Source organism: Cynocephalus volans, chromosome 11 (assembly GCF_027409185.1).
Source record: "Cynocephalus volans isolate mCynVol1 chromosome 11, mCynVol1.pri, whole genome shotgun sequence".
Classification (NCBI taxonomy): domain Eukaryota; kingdom Metazoa; phylum Chordata; class Mammalia; order Dermoptera; family Cynocephalidae; genus Cynocephalus; species Cynocephalus volans.
In genome coordinates, this window is record NC_084470.1 from 91,987,539 (window position 1) to 92,007,626 (window position 20,088).

The following is a 20,088-nucleotide window of genomic DNA, read 5'->3' on the forward strand; positions in this document are numbered from 1 at the left end:
CAACTAATGTTTTCTTTGAGCATTCACTATATATCAGACACTGCTAGGTGACAAGAAACATCTCATTTAATCCTCACAACACCCTATGAGATAGATACTATACATTATTCCCATTTTACACATGAGGAAACTGAGGCTCATAGAGGATAAATGACTTGTTTAAGAGAACTCATCATAGGGTCTGGATTCCTGTACCGGCCAGCCACCAGAAAAAAGAAAAAAAAAAAAAAGAGAGAGAGAGAACTCATCAGTTTGACTTTAGATACCAAGATCTTAACCAGCAAACATCTTCCTGGAGTGTCGACTTTATTGGGATGATTATGGAAAACACTCTGTGAAAACACATACATTTTAGTGAGTTGCAAAGTTTGCACTAAGATAAAATAGAAGCTTTCAGCTGCTTCGGGTTTTGCCCCAGAACTCGGGAAGACCCTTTCATGCTCCTTTATGATGACAAGATTGGAGAAGCACTGTTTAACAAGGATGTCTCCCTTGCATCCCAGTTCTCTGAAGCCCCCAAGAACTGACAATAGAGTTTTCCAGCTCCGTTTTACTAATAAGGAACTTGAAGAAGAATTTAACAACTTGCCCAAGTTCACAAAACCAGGAAGTGGCCCGGCCACATTAAATCTGCTCTGTGGTTATCAACACCATCTTCCTGCCAACCCACAGGGTTCCCAGCAGCACTTGAACACGACCACTTCGCTTTACACTAGCCTTTTCTCACCGAACAGCCCCTTGCACCTCCCCAAACCCGGCCCCTTCCTTCAGATCCACACCTTCCCTCCTGCCCTCCAGCCCCTCTCCTTCACCTTTCCCAAGCTCCATCCCTTTCCTTCCGTCACGCCCCGTTTTCCCTGATCGGTCCCCACCCTTTCCCTCCAGCCCCGCCCCTTTACCTTTCCCAGGCCCTGCCCTCTCCTTCCTGAGGCCCACCCTTCTGTTTAGCCCCACTCCTTACCCCGCCATCCTCCGGCATCCTCCGGACTCGGCCCTGCTTCATACATAGCCCCGCCCCCTCCCGCAAACCCCGCCCCATCGACTGTTCTATTCTTCCAGCCCCGCCCGCCTTTACCCATAACTCCAGGTCCCCTTAGACTCAGCCCGATCCCTCTCGCTCTCGGTCCTGCCCCCCAGCCCCGCCCCGTGGCTCTGGCCCCGCCTCGCCGCCTTCCTCGGAGACCAAGGCCAGGTCCCCACCGCAGCCCCGGCGCCAGCGGGAGGGAGGGAGCGGGGAGGGAGGAGGCAGAGGGGGAGGGGAGGAGGGCGGGCTCCTGACGCCCAGCCCCGCGCTCACCGTCCGTAGCCGCAGATTCGCCACAAACGGCCCGACGACCCCGGATCCTGAATTCTGCGACTGCTGTCTCCAGAAACTCCACTCTAAGATGCAGGTGCTAGAGGAGCCCTGTGGAGTGTCCAGGGGCCTTTCTGAGACCCAGAGAACGGCCTCTCGAGCCTCAGTGGGCGGGAGGGCATCCGTGGCGAAAGTGCAGCTAGACAGCGCCGCGGGCCGCGTTTACCCCGCGCAGACGCCGTCGCCGCCGCCGCCGCCGCCGCCGCCGCTGCCGCTGCCACTGCCTTTGCCGCCACGGTCTCCGCCGCCGCCGTCTCCGCGCTGCCTCCCGGAGCCCCCATTGTTCCGTCGGTCCGGGTCCGGAGGCCGGGCAACCTAGCGGCTAGCGAAACGGGCGGCGGCCGACGGAGTTGAGACACCGGGGCGCCGGCGGGACCGGGAGTGGCAGGGGTCAGCGCGGGAATCCCGGGGAGCCGGGGCCAGAGCGTGGGACGGCAAGAGGCCGGGGTGGCGAGGTCTGCGGTCTCCGGAGTTGGGGCTCCCCGCTTCCCGGCCCGTCTTTCCCCGCCGGCCTCCCCAAGTGGGGTCGGAGCCCCGGTGGGCGCCCCCGGCGATGAGCCCGGACTCGAGGTGGCCGGTGAGTGCGGGCCTGGGACCAGGGCAGGAGTGGCCAGCAGGGACGGGGTAGGCTACTTTTGCGGGGCGCTCACTGAGCTGCCCGGCCCGGGACCCCCTCGGACCACTCCAGCCAAGAGAACTGACAGTGCATTCACTCCCAGCCGGCATCCCGGTGCAACAGTGTATTCTTCGGGGCTGCCTGAGCCAATGGCAGGAGGGGAGCCTTGTTACATACACTTTGACAAAGGGGAAACGCCGCCGCATCCGGGGGACAGTGCTGCGGGCCCCGCCGGGCCGGGCCTGGCCTCTCTGGCCCCCGCCCCCTACTTCCTCCAGCCCCCCTGAGCTCCAGCGGTCGTTGCAGCCGCCGTGCCCCCGGGTCCTGGCCCCTCCCCGCGGGCTTTCAGATTCTAAGTTCTCGTTTCTCTCCCTTGTGCCTCTGCTGCCGAGTTCCAGCGGGACATTGCCAGGGCGCTGTGCTACTTCGGGAGCCAGGGCGGCAGAGCTACAGCGTTCACCCGGGACCCCGCTTGGAGAGAGGAGAGCTTGTTTGTGTCTCAGGTTGTTCTGTGTGAAAAGACACAGACGCAGATAGGAAGTAGAAGCAAGTTGCAGTTGAACGTGTAGCTTCACTAATGTGGAAGTCAGGGGGCCGCTGACAGAGAGGCTGGAACAGCACACTTGCCTGGTTAGGTAAGCTGAAGGAAAAGAGAGACCAAGACAGGTCACTTCATCAGGGAGCTCATGGTGGCTCTGTCTGGGATGGTGCCTAGCCCCTAGCTGAATTGTTGAACTCAACTAGGCCAAGAGAAATTGGGCAGTCTCTGACCAAGCTGGGCTTCTGGGGGCTGGTGCCATCTGCTGTCTTCACTCACCCAGGAACATAGGGGAGGGGGAAGGGATTCCGCAAGGACCAGCATGGAGCTGAGCTTGCCTAGATTGTCATGTTCTTGTTTGCACCCTTAGGGCCTGACACTTGGTAGGCATTCACTTGATACTGCATGAATTTGGTGAAGAACTCAAATGTAATATGTGCTGCTATCTGACTAAATGAGCCCAGTTTTCATCTGGCTCCACAGTATATCTCTTAACCCAGTATGTCTCCCAATCCCATAAAGACCTCAGAAATGAGGTATTTCTATATTTGTTTCTGTAATCCAGTGATTTCTTCTGGAGTCCAGGACTAAATCACTGGCTGCCCATTCAGGTTCCTACGAGGACTAACACTAGCTTTCATCCCCTCTCTCTCAACTCCAAATCTGGTGATCTCCTCATTCAGCTATTCATTCAACAGGTTATTCATTCATTTACCAAAGACTGGGTGTCCAATGTATGCTAAGTACTGGGGATATAGAGGTGGATGGGCTCTGGTGTCTATATTGCACAGCTCTCAGTTTAGTGCAGAGAGACAGAATTGTCCAGTGCTGTAAGTGCTATGGTGAAGGTGAGAATGGAATGTCATGGAAACATAGCTCCCCATGGTACAGTCAAATAAGTTACATTTGAACTGGTTTTTTATTGTTTTTGGTGGCTGGCCAGTGCAGGGATCAAACCCTGGACCTTAGTGTTATCAGCACCATGCTCTAACCAACTGAGCTAACTGGCCAGCCTCTTGACCTGAGGGGTTTTTTTTGTTTGTTTGTTTATTTTAAGATGACCAGTAAGGGGATCTTAACCCTTGACTTGGTGTTGTCAGCACCACACTCCCACGTGAGCCACGGGCCAGCCCGAGCTGAATTTTGAAGAATAAGTAGGAACCCATCAATCAGAGAGGATGGATGACATTCTAAATAGAGATAATCTTGCAGGATTGAGAGGTTATAACATTCAGAGAATGGAAAGTTGCCTTGTGTAGACAGAAACAGCTGTGGCTGGTGAACAGAATCTGGAAAGGAGAACTAAGGGCAGACAGTGAAAGAAGCGCCTTCAGTGTCATCATAGAGGATTTGGCTATTATCCTCAAGTAACTGGGAAGCATCAGGAGACTTTTAGTCAAGAGACTGGCATGATTATTGCTGCTTGGTAGAAAGATCACTCTGGCCATATTATGTGAGATTGGGCTGGAGGAGTTGAGACATGGGGCAGGATGACTAGGCAAGAGTTTATGAGGGCCCCGACCAGGGCCATGGTGGAGGAGATGGCATTTGGAGACACTATAGAGGTGGACTGGTCAGGACCTGGTGACCTTTGCAGACAGGGAGGACTGGAGAGAGTGGGGTCTCTGATGTAGGTGGCCAGAAACTTCCCTAGGCCTGTGCTAACTGATTTGTATATTCTAGATGTGACAGCATGGGGGTTGACTTTGACGTGAAGACTTTCTGCCACAACTTGCGGGCAACCAAGCCACCATACGAGTGCCCCATAGAGACCTGCCGCAAGGTGTACAAAAGTTACAGTGGTATTGAGTACCACCTGTACCACTATGATCACGACAACCCACCACCCCCGCAGCAGACTCCACTCCGCAAGCACAAAAAGAAGGGGCGCCAGTCACGCCCAGCCAACAAGCAGTCACCCAGCCCCTCAGAGGTATCACAGTCACCAAGCCGTGAGGTGATGAGCTACGCACAGGCCCAGCGCATGGTGGAGGTGGACCTGCATGGCCGTGTCCACCGCATCAGCATCTTTGACAACCTGGATGTGGTGTCAGAGGATGAGGAAGCACCCGAGGAGACCCTTGAGAATGGCAGCAACAAGGAGAACACTGAGACGCCGGCTGCTACTCCCAAGTCAGGCAAGCATAAGAACAAGGAGAAGCGCAAGGACTCCAACCATCACCACCACCATAATGCTTCTGCCAGCACCACTCCCAAGTTGCCAGAGGTGGTATACCGGGAGCTGGAGCAGGACACCCCTGATGCCCCACCCCGGCCAACTTCCTATTACAGGTAAGACTACCTCTACCTCCCAACTCTGGAAAACTGGTCAAACAGGGCTCAGGAGCCAGGGAGGTGACAGGCACAGATAGGAGTGGCAGGGATAAAGGATAACGGAAGAACACTGATTTTGCCAGGACAGTGAGAGGAACGGTATCTGCACTAGTGGTGACACATACCGTACACTTCCACACACCAGGCCTTGCATTCATTTATAGCCACTCCATTATTTTATTCTCACAACTCTCTTAGGTAGGTATTATTCTCATTTCACAGATGAAGAAACCATGGTCCAGAAAGGGTGCCAGACTTATCAAAAGTCACATGCCAGTAAATAGCTGAACTGGGACTCAAACTCGGGTTTCTCTGACTCCAAAGCTGTACAGTTTCTACTGTACCAAAGATCCTGTTTCTGATTCCTGACCCTCTCCACTCCCTCACTGTGTGACCTTGGAAAATGTGTCCAGCTTCTGGTGGTCTGGTAACCCCATCTGCAGAGCAGGTACAGTACTCCTGTGCCTGCCTAAAGGTAGAAGACAAGGGTCACTGATTTCATTAAGTTCTAAAGCAGTTTGTAAATCTGCAGAGGTAATTTTCTCATTATTTGTTCTATTTTTGTCAACCATCCTTTAGCATGCTTAAGAAATATTTTTGTTGCCTATGTTTGGTACTCCTCCAATGGCCCTTTTATTTATTTTATTTAATTGTCTTTTCATACCCCACTTCTTCCGAAAGTTAGTCACAGTGGCCCCTATTGAAGTCCCAGGCATTGATAAGGCTAAATTCCTTTAACATGAGGTAAAAGATGACGGGGTGGGGGCAGGGTGGTGTTGAAACTACACCCAGAAATCCTAGCCAAAGGATGATACAAAAACCAAATGTTAAACTTCTCTCTGAGAGCCTTGGCATCCATGGCAAAGAGGGCATTCTGAGGAGTTAGTTAAGGAGCAATCTTTGTTGTCAACTAATTAGAAGGCCTGATCTTTGAGTAGGATTTGTCATAAAGGTTTTTATGTGAAAAGCAGTTTTTACCAAAAGTGCAGTCCACGTGATATTACATTAAATCTCAATTCTTTAAAAGCAAATCTGTGGGAACACAGGCTGTATGGCCCAGTATGTCACTTTCCTCTCTCCCCTGTTTGAATTGTAACCAGTCTTCCTCTTCTTTCTTCCATTCGTTCATCTTTTCAGCCCAGCTCCACTTCCTTCTGGCTTTACACTGTCTCCTCTTTCTGTTAGCACTGACTGCCATGTCCACTCCCACTCCTTATCACCCACCCCCAACACACAGACCCCTCCCCAGACCTACCCCTTACAAGGGCTCTTTGGCCCTCTCTGCTTTGGCAGGCAGTCCAGCCCAGCCCATTCAGCTTCTTTTCTTTCTTCCTCCTCTCAGATTCATTCTTTCCTCCTGGGGATCAAATCTTTTCTCCAAGGGAGCAGTTCTCAGTTGGTGTACTGCAATCAGTTGGGAAGAGTGTTGCATGTAATTTATCATTGCTGTTAACGAAACTGCCCAAGTTTTGGAAAAGATTTACTTTTTATATAAATTTGAGGTTACCTCTCTAATAACATCACACTCTCTGGCTTGCATTCTGATATGCTTCCTTGAGGAGGAGAGAGAGGGTGGCATGTCAGCTGGTATGCTAGGAATTGTACATGACATGCAGCCTACCTTATCTGCACTGCAGCCTGTAATCTGAGTGCCTGTGGGAGTGTTATGCATCATCACATAATGTCACATGTGTCGTGGCAGAGAAAAGGGTGAGAACTGGTGCTCAAAAGAGCTAGGCACCAAGGCCTGGAAAGAGCCAGATGGTTCACACCAGCCCTGAGTCATACCGTTCTTCAAAGATGAGGAGGTTGCCATCACCTCGGGGAAGAGGTAGAGGGCTAAGGAAGAAGCCACTTCCTATAGATGTTTCAGTCTCTCCTCCCTTCCACCCCCAAAATGCCTTTTAAATGAACACCGGGTGCCTATTTCTGAGTCACCACAGATATCAGACATGATCCCTGCCTCTCTCCTGTAATGGGGGAGTTAGATACCTTAACAGCTATAAGGCAAGGCAAGGTGGATCAGGGCTATACAAAAGCTTATAATAAAGTTAACATTTATTGAGTCCATGCCAGGCACTGTTCTGAATACTTTATTTGTATTAATTCATTTAATGATCACAACAGCTGTGTGAAATATGTTCAAATTATCATTGCTACTTTACAAGTGAGAAAACTAAGGCCCAGGGAGCTTAGCTCACATGCCTACTGTCATGGGGCCCAGGCATTATGGCTCCAGAGCCTATGGTGCCTGGCCTGCTCCAGCAGTCAGAGCCTCATTTCCCATGTGAAGAGGGGAGGGGAGAGAGACAGGAACTAATAATTTTTCTAGGGCCTACTGTGTGCCATTTGATTTAGCCCATTCAGTTTTGTAATTCCATTTAATTCTGACAGCATCTTTGTGAGTAGATGGTATTATCCTTATTCTATCATCAATACAACTGAGGTTCAGAGAAAAGCAGTGATGTCCTGAAGGTCACAGAGTAGTAGGGGCAGGATTTAAATCCAGGTTTGTTAGAGGCCAAAGCCCCATCCTTTCCATTGTACCCTGTAGTTTACAATGCTAGAGTCCAAGCCACCTAGAACATGGACATGGGACACCTGCTCTGTGTCACAGGCACCTGGAGCAGCCCTCCATGCTAGGCCTGCTGGCCCAGTGAGTGCCATAGGGTGGAGGTTAAGAGCACTGGGACTGGAGGTTGAATGCCAGCTCCGCCACTCCCTGGTCATGTGAACTATTTGTGTTGGGCAGTTAGTTAACTTCTCAAACCTTCAGTTTCCTCATCTACAACTGGGAACAATAAGAACATTGACCCTATGGCTGTGGTGAGATTAAATGTGATAATTTAGCATAATGTCTGGCTCATAGTAAATGCTCGGTAAATCTTAGCTACTATTATTGTTATCGCCTGGGCTATCCAGAGAACAAACACAGTACCTAGAGTTTGAAGGAGCCCTGAGTTGATGCTGGCACCAACTGAGAGAAGCCCCATGGCAGCTCTAGTCAAGGGAGGCCCTGCCAGTTGGCACTAAAACAACTTATATGTGATTTGTCAGTAACATACAAAGACCTTCCTTCCCCTGACTCTTCGCACCATCATCCAGACCACCCCAGTGGGTTTTAGCTGCCTCACCATCCTCCCTTTAGGTGTCAGGCTGAGTCTCTGCATCCCAAGGGTAGTTGTGTCACGTAGCACCTAAGACTCGAGCTTGGAGTGGCAGGCCTGGGTTCACATCCCAGCTCTACCACTTTCTCACAAATGGGCTAGAGCAGGTGCATTAACCTCCCCAAGCCTTAGGTTTCCTTTTCTGCAAAATAGGAATGATTATAGTACTTGTAATACATGGGGTTAAGGTAAGGATGGAATGAGACAACGTATGCAAAGCCATGGGTGTAGAGTAAGTGCTCGGCAGCAAATGTGACTCATTGTCTTTAAGAGAGGTAAATCTCAACCATGTGATGCTGAGCTGCCTTTGTGCACTGCAGGTACATCGAAAAGTCTGCAGAGGAGCTGGATGAGGAAGTAGAGTATGACATGGACGAGGAGGACTACATCTGGCTGGATATCATGAATGAGCGGCGGAAGACGGAGGGCGTGAGTCCCATCCCTCAGGAGATCTTTGAGTACCTAATGGACCGCCTGGAGAAGGAGTCCTACTTTGAGAGTCACAATAAAGGTGACCCCAATGCACTAGTGGATGAAGATGCTGTGTGCTGTATCTGCAATGACGGTGAGTGCCAGAACAGCAATGTCATCCTCTTCTGTGACATGTGCAACCTGGCTGTGCACCAGGAGTGCTATGGTGTCCCCTATATCCCTGAGGGTCAGTGGCTGTGCCGCCGTTGCCTTCAGTCACCCTCCCGTGCAGTGGACTGTGCCCTGTGCCCCAACAAGGGTGGTGCCTTCAAGCAGACAGATGATGGGCGCTGGGCCCATGTGGTGTGTGCCCTGTGGATCCCCGAGGTCTGCTTCGCCAACACAGTCTTCCTAGAGCCTATCGACAGCATCGAGCACATCCCGCCAGCTCGCTGGAAGCTCACCTGCTACATTTGCAAACAGCGGGGCTCAGGGGCCTGTATCCAGTGTCACAAGGCTAACTGCTACACAGCCTTCCACGTGACATGTGCCCAGCAGGCTGGCCTGTACATGAAGATGGAGCCAGTGCGGGAGACAGGTGCCAACGGCACCTCCTTCAGTGTCCGCAAGACAGCCTACTGTGACATCCACACACCCCCAGGCTCAGCACGCCGCCTGCCTGCCCTGTCCCACAGTGAGGGTGAGGAGGAGGAGGATGAAGAGGAGGATGAGGGCAAGAGCTGGAGCTCAGAGAAGGTGAAGAAGGCCAAGGCCAAGTCCCGGATCAAGATGAAGAAGGCACGGAAGATCCTAGCAGAGAAGCGAGCAGCAGCACCTGTGGTATCGGTGCCCTGCATCCCGCCACACAGGTATGAAGGAAGCAGGTAGACAGGTGAGGGAAGAAGCCCTCCTGGAGAGGAACTGACAGTCCCCTGAGTGGAGCGCTGGGGCTGGGTTATCTGCCTCCTATCAGGAGCTGCATAGAAGTAAAAACAAAACAAAAATTCCCAAAGAGGTTATCTTTAGCAGGTCAGAAATTGCCAACCTTTATTAGCCAGAAATACCAACCTTTAATCTAACAGACCTGACAGGTGTTTTAAATTGCCTTTCATTTTGATGGTGTGGTTTGTTAAGTTAGGAAGAAAGAGGATGGAACAGCCACCAGCCACGATGGAAAAAATTGGGCTGGCTAAAGAGAAATAGAATGAAAAAAGGGAAAGGGAAGGCTTAAAAAGTTGTAAAGTGGTTACTGCTGCTCATCTGGGCTATGATCATCAGTTATTTTTAAGTCTTCTGTGCTATTTAGTTAATTTGCTATAGGTTTGTGCTGTACAGTTGTACTTTATCTTAAAACCTTCATGGGCCGAGCCCGTGGCGCACTTGGTAGAGTGCTGCGTTGGGAGCGCGGCGACGCTCCCGCCGCGGGTTCGGATCCTATATGGGACTGACCGGTGAACTCACTGGCTGAGTGCCGGTCACGAAAAAAAAAAAAAAAACGACAAAAAAAAAAAAAAAAAACCTTCAAAGGCTCAGTCTGATTAGGGATCCCAAGGTCAAACAGTACTCTGGGCTACAGTGACTAGAGCAGTCTTAGCGGCAGAACTCCCTGAACCCCTGGTGGACAGGGTTAGGGATGTGGCTTAGTGCAGGGAGCTTGGTTACTGTCTGCTGCGGTGCCATTGATGGCACTGTTAGCTCTTTGCCTTAAGCCCAGGCCTTTTTGACAAGAGATGTATTCCCCATTCATCCTGAATGGGACTGGCCAGAGATCCCTGTTCTGCTTAAGAGAATTAGGGCCAAACAGGTTTTTCTCTTTGTTCCCTGCCTCCCAGGCTCAGTAAAATCACCAACCGCCTGACCATCCAAAGGAAGAGCCAGTTCATGCAGAGGCTGCACAGCTACTGGACACTGAAGCGACAGTCACGGAATGGGGTCCCACTGCTACGTCGTCTGCAGACACACCTGCAGTCGCAGAGGAACTGTGACCAAGTTGGGGTACTGTGTCTGATTCCCTGTGGGTTTGGGAACTAGGGCTAGGGGGACAAGGACCGAGATTTGTGACTGCAGCTTCTTCTTTTTTTTTTTTAAAGATGACTGGTACGGGGATCTTAACCCTTGACTTGGTGTTATCAGCACCATGCTCTCCCAAGTGAGCTAACCGGCCATCCCTATATAGGATCCGAACCCATGGCCTTGGTGTTATCAGCACCGCACTCTCCCAAGTGAGCCACGGGCTGGCCCTGTGACTGCAGCTTCTAGTGTCAGAGGACTTAGGCTGTTTCCTGTTTTAAGCCAGCCCTCAAACCAGACTCAGCATGAAATCCTTATAGTTTATCAGCTTAATGGAAAGGAGTTGTTCCTATGTGTACATTCATTCATTCAACAAACATATACGAGCGTTTACTCTTTACCAGGCCCTGGGGACACATAGATTGAAGAGCTACCCAGAAATTACTGTGCTCCCTCCTTTGGCTTGACCTGCCCTTGACCCAAGTTTCCTGGCCTCTCTCCTCCCCTCTGGCCTTTCCTCTGGCTGCCTCATCATCTCCTGATCCCCCATTTGCTTCTACAGAGAGATTCTGAGGATAAGAACTGGGCCCTTAAAGAACAGCTCAAGTCCTGGCAGAGGCTCCGGCATGACCTGGAGCGAGCTCGGCTGCTGGTGGAACTGATCCGCAAGCGAGAGAAACTCAAAAGAGAGACGGTGAGTGATCCTAGGCCAATGCTATTTTACAAAGGAGAAAACAGACCCAGGAGAAGGAAAAGTATGTGTTCCCTGGCAGGAAGCAACAGGGCTGTTGCTGAAGTCAGGTCTCCTGGTGCTCACTGTGTTCTCAGGCCTACTGGAAGCAGAATGTCACAAGAGTGTGAATGGAATCCTAAATTATGTGATTCAGGTAGCTGGTGCTGGGAGTTCAAGGAAGGGGAAGGCCAGATTAATTGGAGAAAATTTCACTGGGTGGGGCCTTGTAGAAGGTAGACGTGAGTGAATACACCCAGCTGTGGGAGTGGGAAGGAAGGCGGGTTCCCAAGCCAGCTGGAACCATCTTCTCAGACCTTTCTGCCAAAAGACTGGTCTGGGCCTGACTGATCAGGCCTCTTTTTGTATGTCAGATCAAGGTCCAGCAGATCGCCATGGAGATGCAGCTGACCCCTTTCCTTATCCTCCTTCGCAAAACCTTGGAGCAGCTCCAAGAGAAGGACACAGGCAACATCTTCAGCGAGCCGGTCCCTCTGTCTGAGGTAACCGAATTGGACGAAGTAAGAATCCCTTCCCCTCACTCCACCTTCTTTCTGTTCCTCTCCCAGTTGGACCCCTGCTGCAGGTCTGGGCCAGGGACTAGGTGGGGACCTTGAAGAGGGGCTGGTGGCTCTGGGGAAAGATGAACTGGAGCCACATGTATCACCTGGACTCTGTCTTGTCCCTGTCACACCCTAAGGGGCCAGAATGGGAGGCAATCTGCACTCCTTTCCCAGAGGCAGGGACTGAGTCTGCCAAATGAATAATCCCAGGGCAGGAAGACACTTTCGGGGTGCTGAACCCTAGAACGGAGACTTTAGAAGGCTCAGCACTTAAAGAACCAGCTCTGAAGCCCTAGGTCCTGACTGGCAGACTCTTCTCTCTAAAAGGTATAAAATGAGAGGCCTGAGGCAGCGTCCTCCTTAATTATCATTAATTAAAAAGGATAAGAACTGGGCCCTATAGGAATGCAAGGTGACATTATTTCCAGAGGATTCCCCTCGCCATTTTCTTACTGGAGCCTCATATGGCTCAAGGAAGTAGATTTGGCTGTATTTTCATCACCATTTCCCAGGATTAGAAAAGAAGTCCCAGTCCCAGAAAGGTTAAGAGACTTGCCAAGGTCACACAGCTTGTGACTGGTAAAGCCAAACTAGAATCCAGCTTTCCTTTTCCCAGTGCTATATGCCTGCCTCTAACTGTGGTGGGAGGAGGTTGCTGGATGCATTTCACAGGGGTTTGTTAGGAGCAGGGTTCAGGGGAATGAGGAGCATATCTCCACTTGGACACGCCTGCCCTGCTCTCCCAGGTACCTGACTACCTAGACCACATCAAAAAGCCCATGGACTTTTTCACCATGAAGCAGAACTTGGAGGCTTACCGCTACCTGAACTTTGATGATTTTGAGGAGGACTTCAACCTCATCGTCAGCAACTGTCTCAAGTATAACGCCAAGGACACCATCTTCTACCGGGCAGCAGTGCGGCTCCGTGAGCAGGGTGGTGCTGTGCTCCGCCAGGCCCGACGCCAGGCAGAAAAAATGGGCATTGACTTTGAGACGGGCATGCATATCCCTCACAGCCTGGCTGGAGACGAGGCCCCACACCGCACTGAAGATGGTGGGTGATAAGTCTCACACACACATAGAGGCCAGTGCCAGGGATGGACAGTTTTCCAAAAGTCCCCTCCTGGGAGCAGGCAGTGTAGGCAGAAAGCAGCTAGGCTGAGCAGTGGCAGGTTTTCCCCAGGAGTGCTCCCCAAGAAGCCAGACTGGGTGAATGGATAGCAGTGCCTGCCATTCCACATCTTGATGCTGCTATTTTACAGCTGTTGCTGGTGAGAAGCCAAGCGGGGGAAGAGTGGGTTTCTTGCTGCCTGCCCAGGTTCAAGGGGCCCAGAGGGCTGCCCTGAGTCTGACCTTTTCCCCCAACCCTACTCCTAGCAGCAGAGGAAGAGCGGCTGGTCTTACTGGAGAATCAGAAGCACCTGCCAGTGGAAGAGCAGCTGAAGTTGTTGCTGGAGCGGCTAGATGAGGTGAATGCCAGCAAGCAGAGTGTGGGCCGCTCACGGCGTGCAAAGATGATCAAGAAAGAGATGACAGCACTGCGGCGGAAGCTTGCTCACCAGCGGGAGACTGGACGGGATGGGCCTGAGCGGCATGGCCCTTCAAGCCGGGGCAGTCTAACACCCCACCCAGCAGCCTGTGACAAGGATGGGCAGACAGACAGTGCCGCGGAAGAGAGCAGCAGCCAGGAGACAAGCAAAGGTCTGAACCCCATAGCAAGGTGGACCCCAAAGCAAGTCAGACTTGGACTCTGCAGCACACACTCAGTCCCTGCCGCACCCCAGGCAGAGGTCCCTCCTGCACAGCTAGCTGTACTTTCTCCCTCATTCCCCAGTCAGGGGCCTCTTAGCTGCCTCTCTGGCTGTTCGTGTAAGAGTCAATGTTCCAAATTCCATACCCTCAAAATCATCTCCCCAATTCTAGCTGGAGTAATGGTCCTATATACCCAGGGCATGACCCTGGACATATACCTTTCTCACATCAGGCCCCTCACCAACTCTCCTTCTCTCTTTCTCTGCTCCAGGCCTGGGTCCCAACATGTCCTCAACCCCCGCACATGAGGTGGGCAGGAGAACCTCAGTTCTGTTCTCCAAAAAGAACCCGAAGACAGCTGGACCGCCCAAGAGGCCGGGCCGGCCCCCCAAAAACCGGGAAAGCCAGATGACCCCCAGCCACGGAGGCAGTCCTGTGGGGCCCCCCCAGCTGCCCATCATGGGCTCCCTGCGTCAGCGCAAGCGGGGTAGGAGCCCCCGGCCCAGTTCAAGCTCAGACAGCGACAGTGATAAGTCCACAGAAGACCCCCCAATGGGTGAGCCTTACCATCACCCAGCCCCCAAGAGAGTGAGCAAAGTTGCCATTCTTCCCAGCATACTCCCAGCTATCCCTTCATTTGCCCATAAAAGACAAAGCTAGAAGGTCCTTTAAGAATCTTTTAATTCCATCTCATTGTACAGTTGGGAAAACTGAGGCTTAGAGACACTATGATCCAGCTAGATTCCCATCCAGGTCCCCTCCTTTGTATCATTTCACCTTTTCTCTTCTCACCTTCCTTGGGGATCTCCTGCCCTTTAAGCCACTTGTGTTCTAAGGCCAGCAACTGCCAAGGGAGCAAGGGTGGGGCACAGCTGTGGCCAAATGTGGGAGACGCTACCCAGAGCTAGCTCTGCTGGCCAAAGTTGGAGGAATTTGTCAGCATCGAAGGGGGACCCAAGCTCTCAGTCCCTCTTACCCTCATTTCATCTCTGATCTACATCTTCCTGACTGGTTCCTTCCCTCCTCCCCCTCCCCCCAACCAAGACTTACCAGCCAATGGCTTCAGCAGTGGAAACCAGCCAGTGAAGAAGAGTTTCTTGGTATACCGTAATGACTGCAGCCTTCCCCGGAGCAGCTCAGACTCTGAGTCCAGCAGCAGTAGCAGCAGCAGCGCTGCCTCAGACCGGACCAGGTATCATCCCTCCAGAACAAGGCCAGCCTCCAGACATGCCTTCCAGGGCTCACAGGCCTTTCCAGGTTTCCCTTTTGGGAAATGCAGTGGAAGCCATCTCAGCCTAGATTAAGATGGCTCAAACCCAAGATTCTCTGCAAAATAAATGGGAGAGATCAGAGTGTCATTATAATGTAACAAAGGGAACCATCCTGAGTTAAGCTGATAGTTTAGAAGGGAGGTCATAAAACTGGTGCCTTGTGGCCTGGATTTGGCCTGCAGATATATTTTGTTTGGCCAGCATGGTGTTTTTAAAAAATGAATCCAGAAATGCCACATAAAATTACCAGTCTCTGTATTCTCTTTAAAGGTCAGAAGATCTGGCAGATCTGGCCAGTATTTGCTTTTTTTTTTTTTTTTTTTTTAAAGATGACCGGTAAAGGGATCTTAACCCTTGATTTGGTGTTGTCAGCACCACACTCAGCCAGTGAGCTAACCAGCCATCCCTATATGGGATCCGAACCCAAGGCCTTGGTGTTATCAGCACCACACTCTCCCGAGTGAGCCACAGGCCAGCCCAGTATTTGCTTTTAGACAGGGCATGCACTCCTCCCAGTGACTGTTCGATCCAGCCCAACTCAGATCACTAGCCTAGCCCCTGAGGGCATTTGAATTTGAAATTCCCTGTATAGCCTCTGCTTTCCAAAAGTCTCAGACCCCGGGAGCTTAAAAGGAGAGGACACCTAGCAGGCCATTCCCCATTCTTCCCCTCCTTTGAGCTGAGGTCCCATTGTCTTGTCCACAGCACAACACCCTCAAAACAAGGACGGGGCAAGCCTGCCTTCTCTCGGGGCACATTCCCAGAGGACAGTAGTGAGGATACCTCGGGCACTGAGAATGAGGCCTACTCCGTGGGCACTGGCCGCGGCGTGGGCCACAGCAGTAAGTATCCTTGCCAAAGAATAGGGATGCTGGGGACCCAGTGTAAGGGCCTTGCCAGCCCCCCAGCTGCTGATCTGCCCCCTCTCTCCTACTCCTGTGAAGTGGTAAGGAAGAGTCTGAGCCGGGGAGCTGGCTGGCTGTCAGAGGATGAGGACTCTCCACTGGATGCTCTGGACCTTGTGTGGGCCAAATGCCGAGGGTATCCATCATATCCAGCTCTGGTAGGATTCTGTTTCTCTTGTCATACCCCTTGCTTTCCAACCCCACAACACAGACTCACAACTAGCAGACTTTTCCTACTCCCTGCTGAGCTATGGTGCACAAGACTCCTTAGACTGGTGGACAGGTGCAGCTTGAGTACCCATTAGAGGCCCCCAGTCAGTTTCTCCATCTTTACCTTTCCCTTCTTTTTGCCCCTTGGGCTCTGAAATAATTCAGCACAGGAAGAAGCCAAGGGTTAGCACTGCCGCCCTAGTAGCATGATAACTTTTTTCTGTCCTTACTTCAGATGTAGTCTCCGAATTCTTGGGTGGGGCAAGCCTTGGAGAGGAAGTGGACCAAACTGGGCTCTTATTATATATACCCTCAGATCATTGATCCAAAGATGCCCCGAGAAGGTATGTTCCACCATGGGGTTCCCATTCCTGTGCCCCCACTAGAGGTGCTGAAACTTGGGGAGCAGATGACCCAGGAAGCCCGAGAGCATCTCTACCTCGTCCTCTTCTTTGACAACAAACGAACGTGGTAAGGAAGGAGGGAAGCATTTGGTGTGATTCACAGCCACAGATGCAACCCTGTGTGGTATGGGGTCAGACAGCCAGGAAACTCCAGCAATAGACAGGCTGGGCTATCACAAATCAGTGGGGGAGGGACTTTGGACAGATCTTTCAGCAAAAGGATGGTGTTTACCATGAGTCTGACCTAGAGGCTGAGTAGGCAGTAGCTGACAAACAGCTGTAGCTAGAAACCAAAGGACCATCAGTGACTGCGACAAATATGGGCGTGGCTCCCCACCCAGACTCAAATGGCTTTTAGACTTATTTTTCCTATCTCTGCCTCCGTGGTGGGAAGATGAGGATAAAGCAGGCATAAGCATTCCTGCGCTGAATCTCTGTTCTGTTACATTTACTTATGTAGTCTTTTTTATTAATTGTCTGCAGAGGATATTCAGTGTCAGTAAAGTCTGCCTGGAGCCTATGGGACAGGGTGCCTATTTCCAGTTAGGTCAGGGCTCCTCCTTTTTGCACCCATAAATAGCCTTTGCTTTTTTTTTTTTTTTCTTAAAGATGACCGGTAAGGGGATCTCAACCCTTGGCTTAGTGTTGTCAGCACCACGCTCAGCCAGTGAGCGAACCAGCCATCCCTATATAGGATCCGAACTCGTGGCCTTGGTGTTATCGGCACCACACTCCCCCAAGTGAGCCACGGGCCGGCCCTCATAAATAGCCTTTGATTACCTGCCTTAGTGTAACTGTTGCCTAGCTCTTTTTATCACTAGACTGTGAGCAGTCCTTGAGGGCAGGGACTTTCTGTGTAGGTCTGATAACCCCGTGCCCACCACAGAGTCTGGCCAGACTGGGTGCTCAGGAGGTGTTTTTGAATGAATGGAGTGAGGATCACTGGTGCTTGTTGTTCTCTCTGAGATGATTTATTGGATCTTCACCTTGTCCTGTAGGCAGTGGCTGCCCAGAACCAAGCTGGTTCCTCTGGGTGTGAACCAGGACCTAGATAAGGAGAAAATGCTGGAAGGCCGCAAGTCCAACATCCGCAAGTCAGTACAGATCGCCTATCACAGGGCTCTGCAGCACCGCAGCAAGGTGCAAGGCGAGCAGAGCAGTGAGACCAGCGATAGTGACTGATACTGCTCAGCATAGCCCAACCTACAGTGCCCTGTGACCTCTCTCCCCTTTGCTCACTGTCCTGGAGTGGCACCGGCCTCTGCACTGACTCATTCCTGGTCTTGGGGCCAGTCTCAGGGGAAGCTGGGTGGGGGAGGTCCCTCCTGCCCTGAGTGCAGCTGGACTGTACAGAACACTCCAAGGGCCCATGGCAGCTCAGCGCAAGGAGAGCAAAGGTTCCACAAGTCAGAAAGAGCTCCAGAGACTTCATGGCATTGTAGGGCAGGGTGGTAGGCCAAGGTTAGGACACTGCATAAAAACAGGCCATCCCACCACCACTGCCTACTCATGCCAGGAGAATCTGTAACTACCTAGAGGCCTGAGGCCCCTGAAGGTGGTGAGATGAGTGGGCATCTGCCCAGCCTAGCAGTGGAATTGATGTCTGTCCAGCCCGGAAGAGGGGCACTAGGTGACCCCCTCCCCTGCTGTTGTAAATACTGTAATTATCAGAGAATTTAAATTATTCTCATTTGTAACTGCGTTTCCGGGTCGCGCCAGAGTCATTTGGTACTAAAAAGACTGGGGCCTGTCCCCATTTCCTTCTCTTTCCCATAGATTCTCCCCACCTTTCAAACTGGTTTGTATTTATTTCAAAGGAAGAAAATATATTGATTCTTAGAAAATAAACAGTCTGTTTACAATTCTTTGTTCTTGCCTTCTGCCAGGGCAAGGGGATACAAAGAGAATTTCTGTGTCCCAGGGATGGTGTATAATTGGACCCAAGTGGTTGCTGACTGCTGTGCATGCTTGTACTTATAAGACAACAGCAAAGATAATATGAGAGCTCCCATTTCCCATGCACTTAGTGAGTGCCAGCCCCTGTGGTAATCCTTGCAGTAACCATGAGGTAGGTCAATAATAGGCTGGTTATCTCCATGCTAAAGTTTAGAAAAATTAACTTGCCTAAGTTCCCACAGCTAGGAAGTCACAGAGCTAGAATTTGAACTCAGGTCTGTTTGTCTGCAAAGCTGGCTGGCTCTTCAACCGGTATGGTGAACTGCCAGAGGAATAGTCAACTGCCCTTTCCTTGGTGGGCTTCAAAGGCTTCAAGTCATTTGACAGTAGTATGGCCCCACGTGCTTCAGAGTCACTATAGCTGAGACCTTCCCCTCTGCTTAACTGAGGACACGGCAGGGATATAGAAGGTTGCTCTTCATTCATCCCCAAGTTTGGCACCTTCTTTTCCGATTCAATCAACATTTTTTTTTTTTTTGCTTTAATATATATATTTTTTAATTTATCCATATACAATGTAGTTGATTTTCATGTCCCTTTACCAATTCCTCTTTCCCCCTCCCCCTCCCCCTCCAACCAACATTTGTTGAAGGAATGCCTTCCAAGCACTAGGTACCTATGGGGTGGCATGCCTATAGATGAGAGAGACAATCACAGGAAGAAGTGGTTGCCCGAGATCTTGCAGCCACTGAGGAGTGGAACTGAGACAAAGACCACATTTGTCTGATGTCGATACTGTGTTCATGGTGTACCCTGCTACGTGGGACACAAAAATAAATCAGCTGCAGCTCTTGCCCTTCAAGAACTTGCAGTCTAGGGCTGTCCATTTAGCTCAGCTGGTTAGAGCATGATGTTATAACACCAAGGTCTAACATCAAGGTTCGGATTGAGAAAAAAAACAACTTGCAGTCTAATCATTCAGATAGAACTAAAAATCATTATTTTTATTTTATTTATTTATTTATTTTTTTAAAGATGACCGGTAAGGGGATCTTAACCCTTGACTTGGTGTTGTCAGCACCACGCTCAGCCAGTGAGCGAACCGGCCATCCGTATATGGGATCCGAACCCGGGGCCTTGGTGTTATCAGCACCGCACTCTCCCGAGTGAGCCACGGGCCGGCCCGAACTAAAAATCATTATGCTAGAAGGTGAAAAATGGCCCAGATAAAGTTCATGTCTCCTAGCTCATTGCTTTGTCATGTCTTCCTCCAGAAGGGAAGAAATTACATAATACATCTTTCCTGGGTCCAGGCGGCTGCCTCAGGGCCACACATTTGTTTCTTGTTTTTGTTTTTCCCATATAAAGACCGGTAAGGGGATCTTAACCCTTGACTTGGTGTTGTCAGCAGCAAGTGAGCGAACCGGCCATCCCTATATGGGATCCGAACCCGTGGCCTTGGTGTTATCAGCATCGCACTCTCCCGAGTGAGCCACAGGCCGGCCACACATTTGTATTTGGACTCAGCTTAATGAGCCGCCTCTCTGGGCTTCTAGGCCCAGCCTCAGAGAAAGCCCCTACGCAGGCTCCGTTTGGCGTAGGGTCTCAGCTGGTGGCGTATTGTTGCAGGAGTGCCCAAGGCTGAAGGGAGCAACTGTGGCCGAGGCGGGGCACTGCCGAGGGGACAGGTCTCCGAAGGACAGGCCTTTCAGGCCTAAGACTGCGGGGTCGGAGGCCCAGTGAGGACTTGGAGGAGACAAGGCTTATCGGGCCGGCGCTGAAGACAGAATCCTCCGAAGACACACGTTGTGTTGTCACTTAACGGGGGCTCGGAGGGGCCGGAGCTGTGTTCGCGTCCGATTCCTGGTGAAGGGCGGGGGGTGGGGTAGTCATGGGAATACGAGATTCTGAAGACACTCAGAGGA

At 51.3% G+C, this 20,088-nt stretch overlaps 1 protein-coding gene across 8 annotated transcripts; it reads left to right on the forward strand.

Annotated features, from left to right (window-relative positions):
- The first annotated feature begins 1,536 nt into the window (after positions 1–1,536).
- On the forward strand, positions 1,537–18,129 carry BRPF1 (bromodomain and PHD finger containing 1). Of its 8 annotated transcripts, none has more exons than XM_063114414.1 (14): positions 1,538–1,931; positions 4,192–4,800; positions 8,330–9,289; positions 10,253–10,415; positions 10,993–11,124; positions 11,535–11,681; positions 12,470–12,779; positions 13,103–13,426; positions 13,749–14,033; positions 14,522–14,669; positions 15,454–15,590; positions 15,693–15,811; positions 16,180–16,334; positions 17,266–18,129. In XM_063114414.1, the coding sequence occupies exons 2-14, from the start codon at positions 4,202–4,204 to the stop codon at positions 17,447–17,449; spliced, it is 3,663 nt and encodes a 1,220-aa protein (XP_062970484.1). In that variant the 5' UTR covers positions 1,538–1,931; positions 4,192–4,201; the 3' UTR covers positions 17,450–18,129. The 8 variants fall into 8 exon arrangements, with proteins under 8 accessions (XP_062970481.1, XP_062970483.1, XP_062970488.1 ...); XM_063114415.1 differs by having other exon boundaries at positions 13,106–13,426; XM_063114416.1 differs by having other exon boundaries at positions 11,535–11,663.
- The last annotated feature ends 1,959 nt before the right edge of the window (positions 18,130–20,088 follow it).

Bases quoted from the DNA above. Each gene is read 5' to 3' on its own strand.
- BRPF1 (XM_063114411.1), top strand. From the start codon at position 4,202: ATGGGGGTTGACTTTGACGTGAAGACTTTCTGCCACAACTTGCGGGCA. The intron at 11,664-12,469 runs GTAACCGAATTG...CTGCTCTCCCAG, and splicing joins AGCCGGTCCCTCTGTCTGAG to GTACCTGACTACCTAGACCA. The intron at 16,335-17,265 runs GTAAGGAAGGAG...CTTGTCCTGTAG, and splicing joins TTTGACAACAAACGAACGTG to GCAGTGGCTGCCCAGAACCA.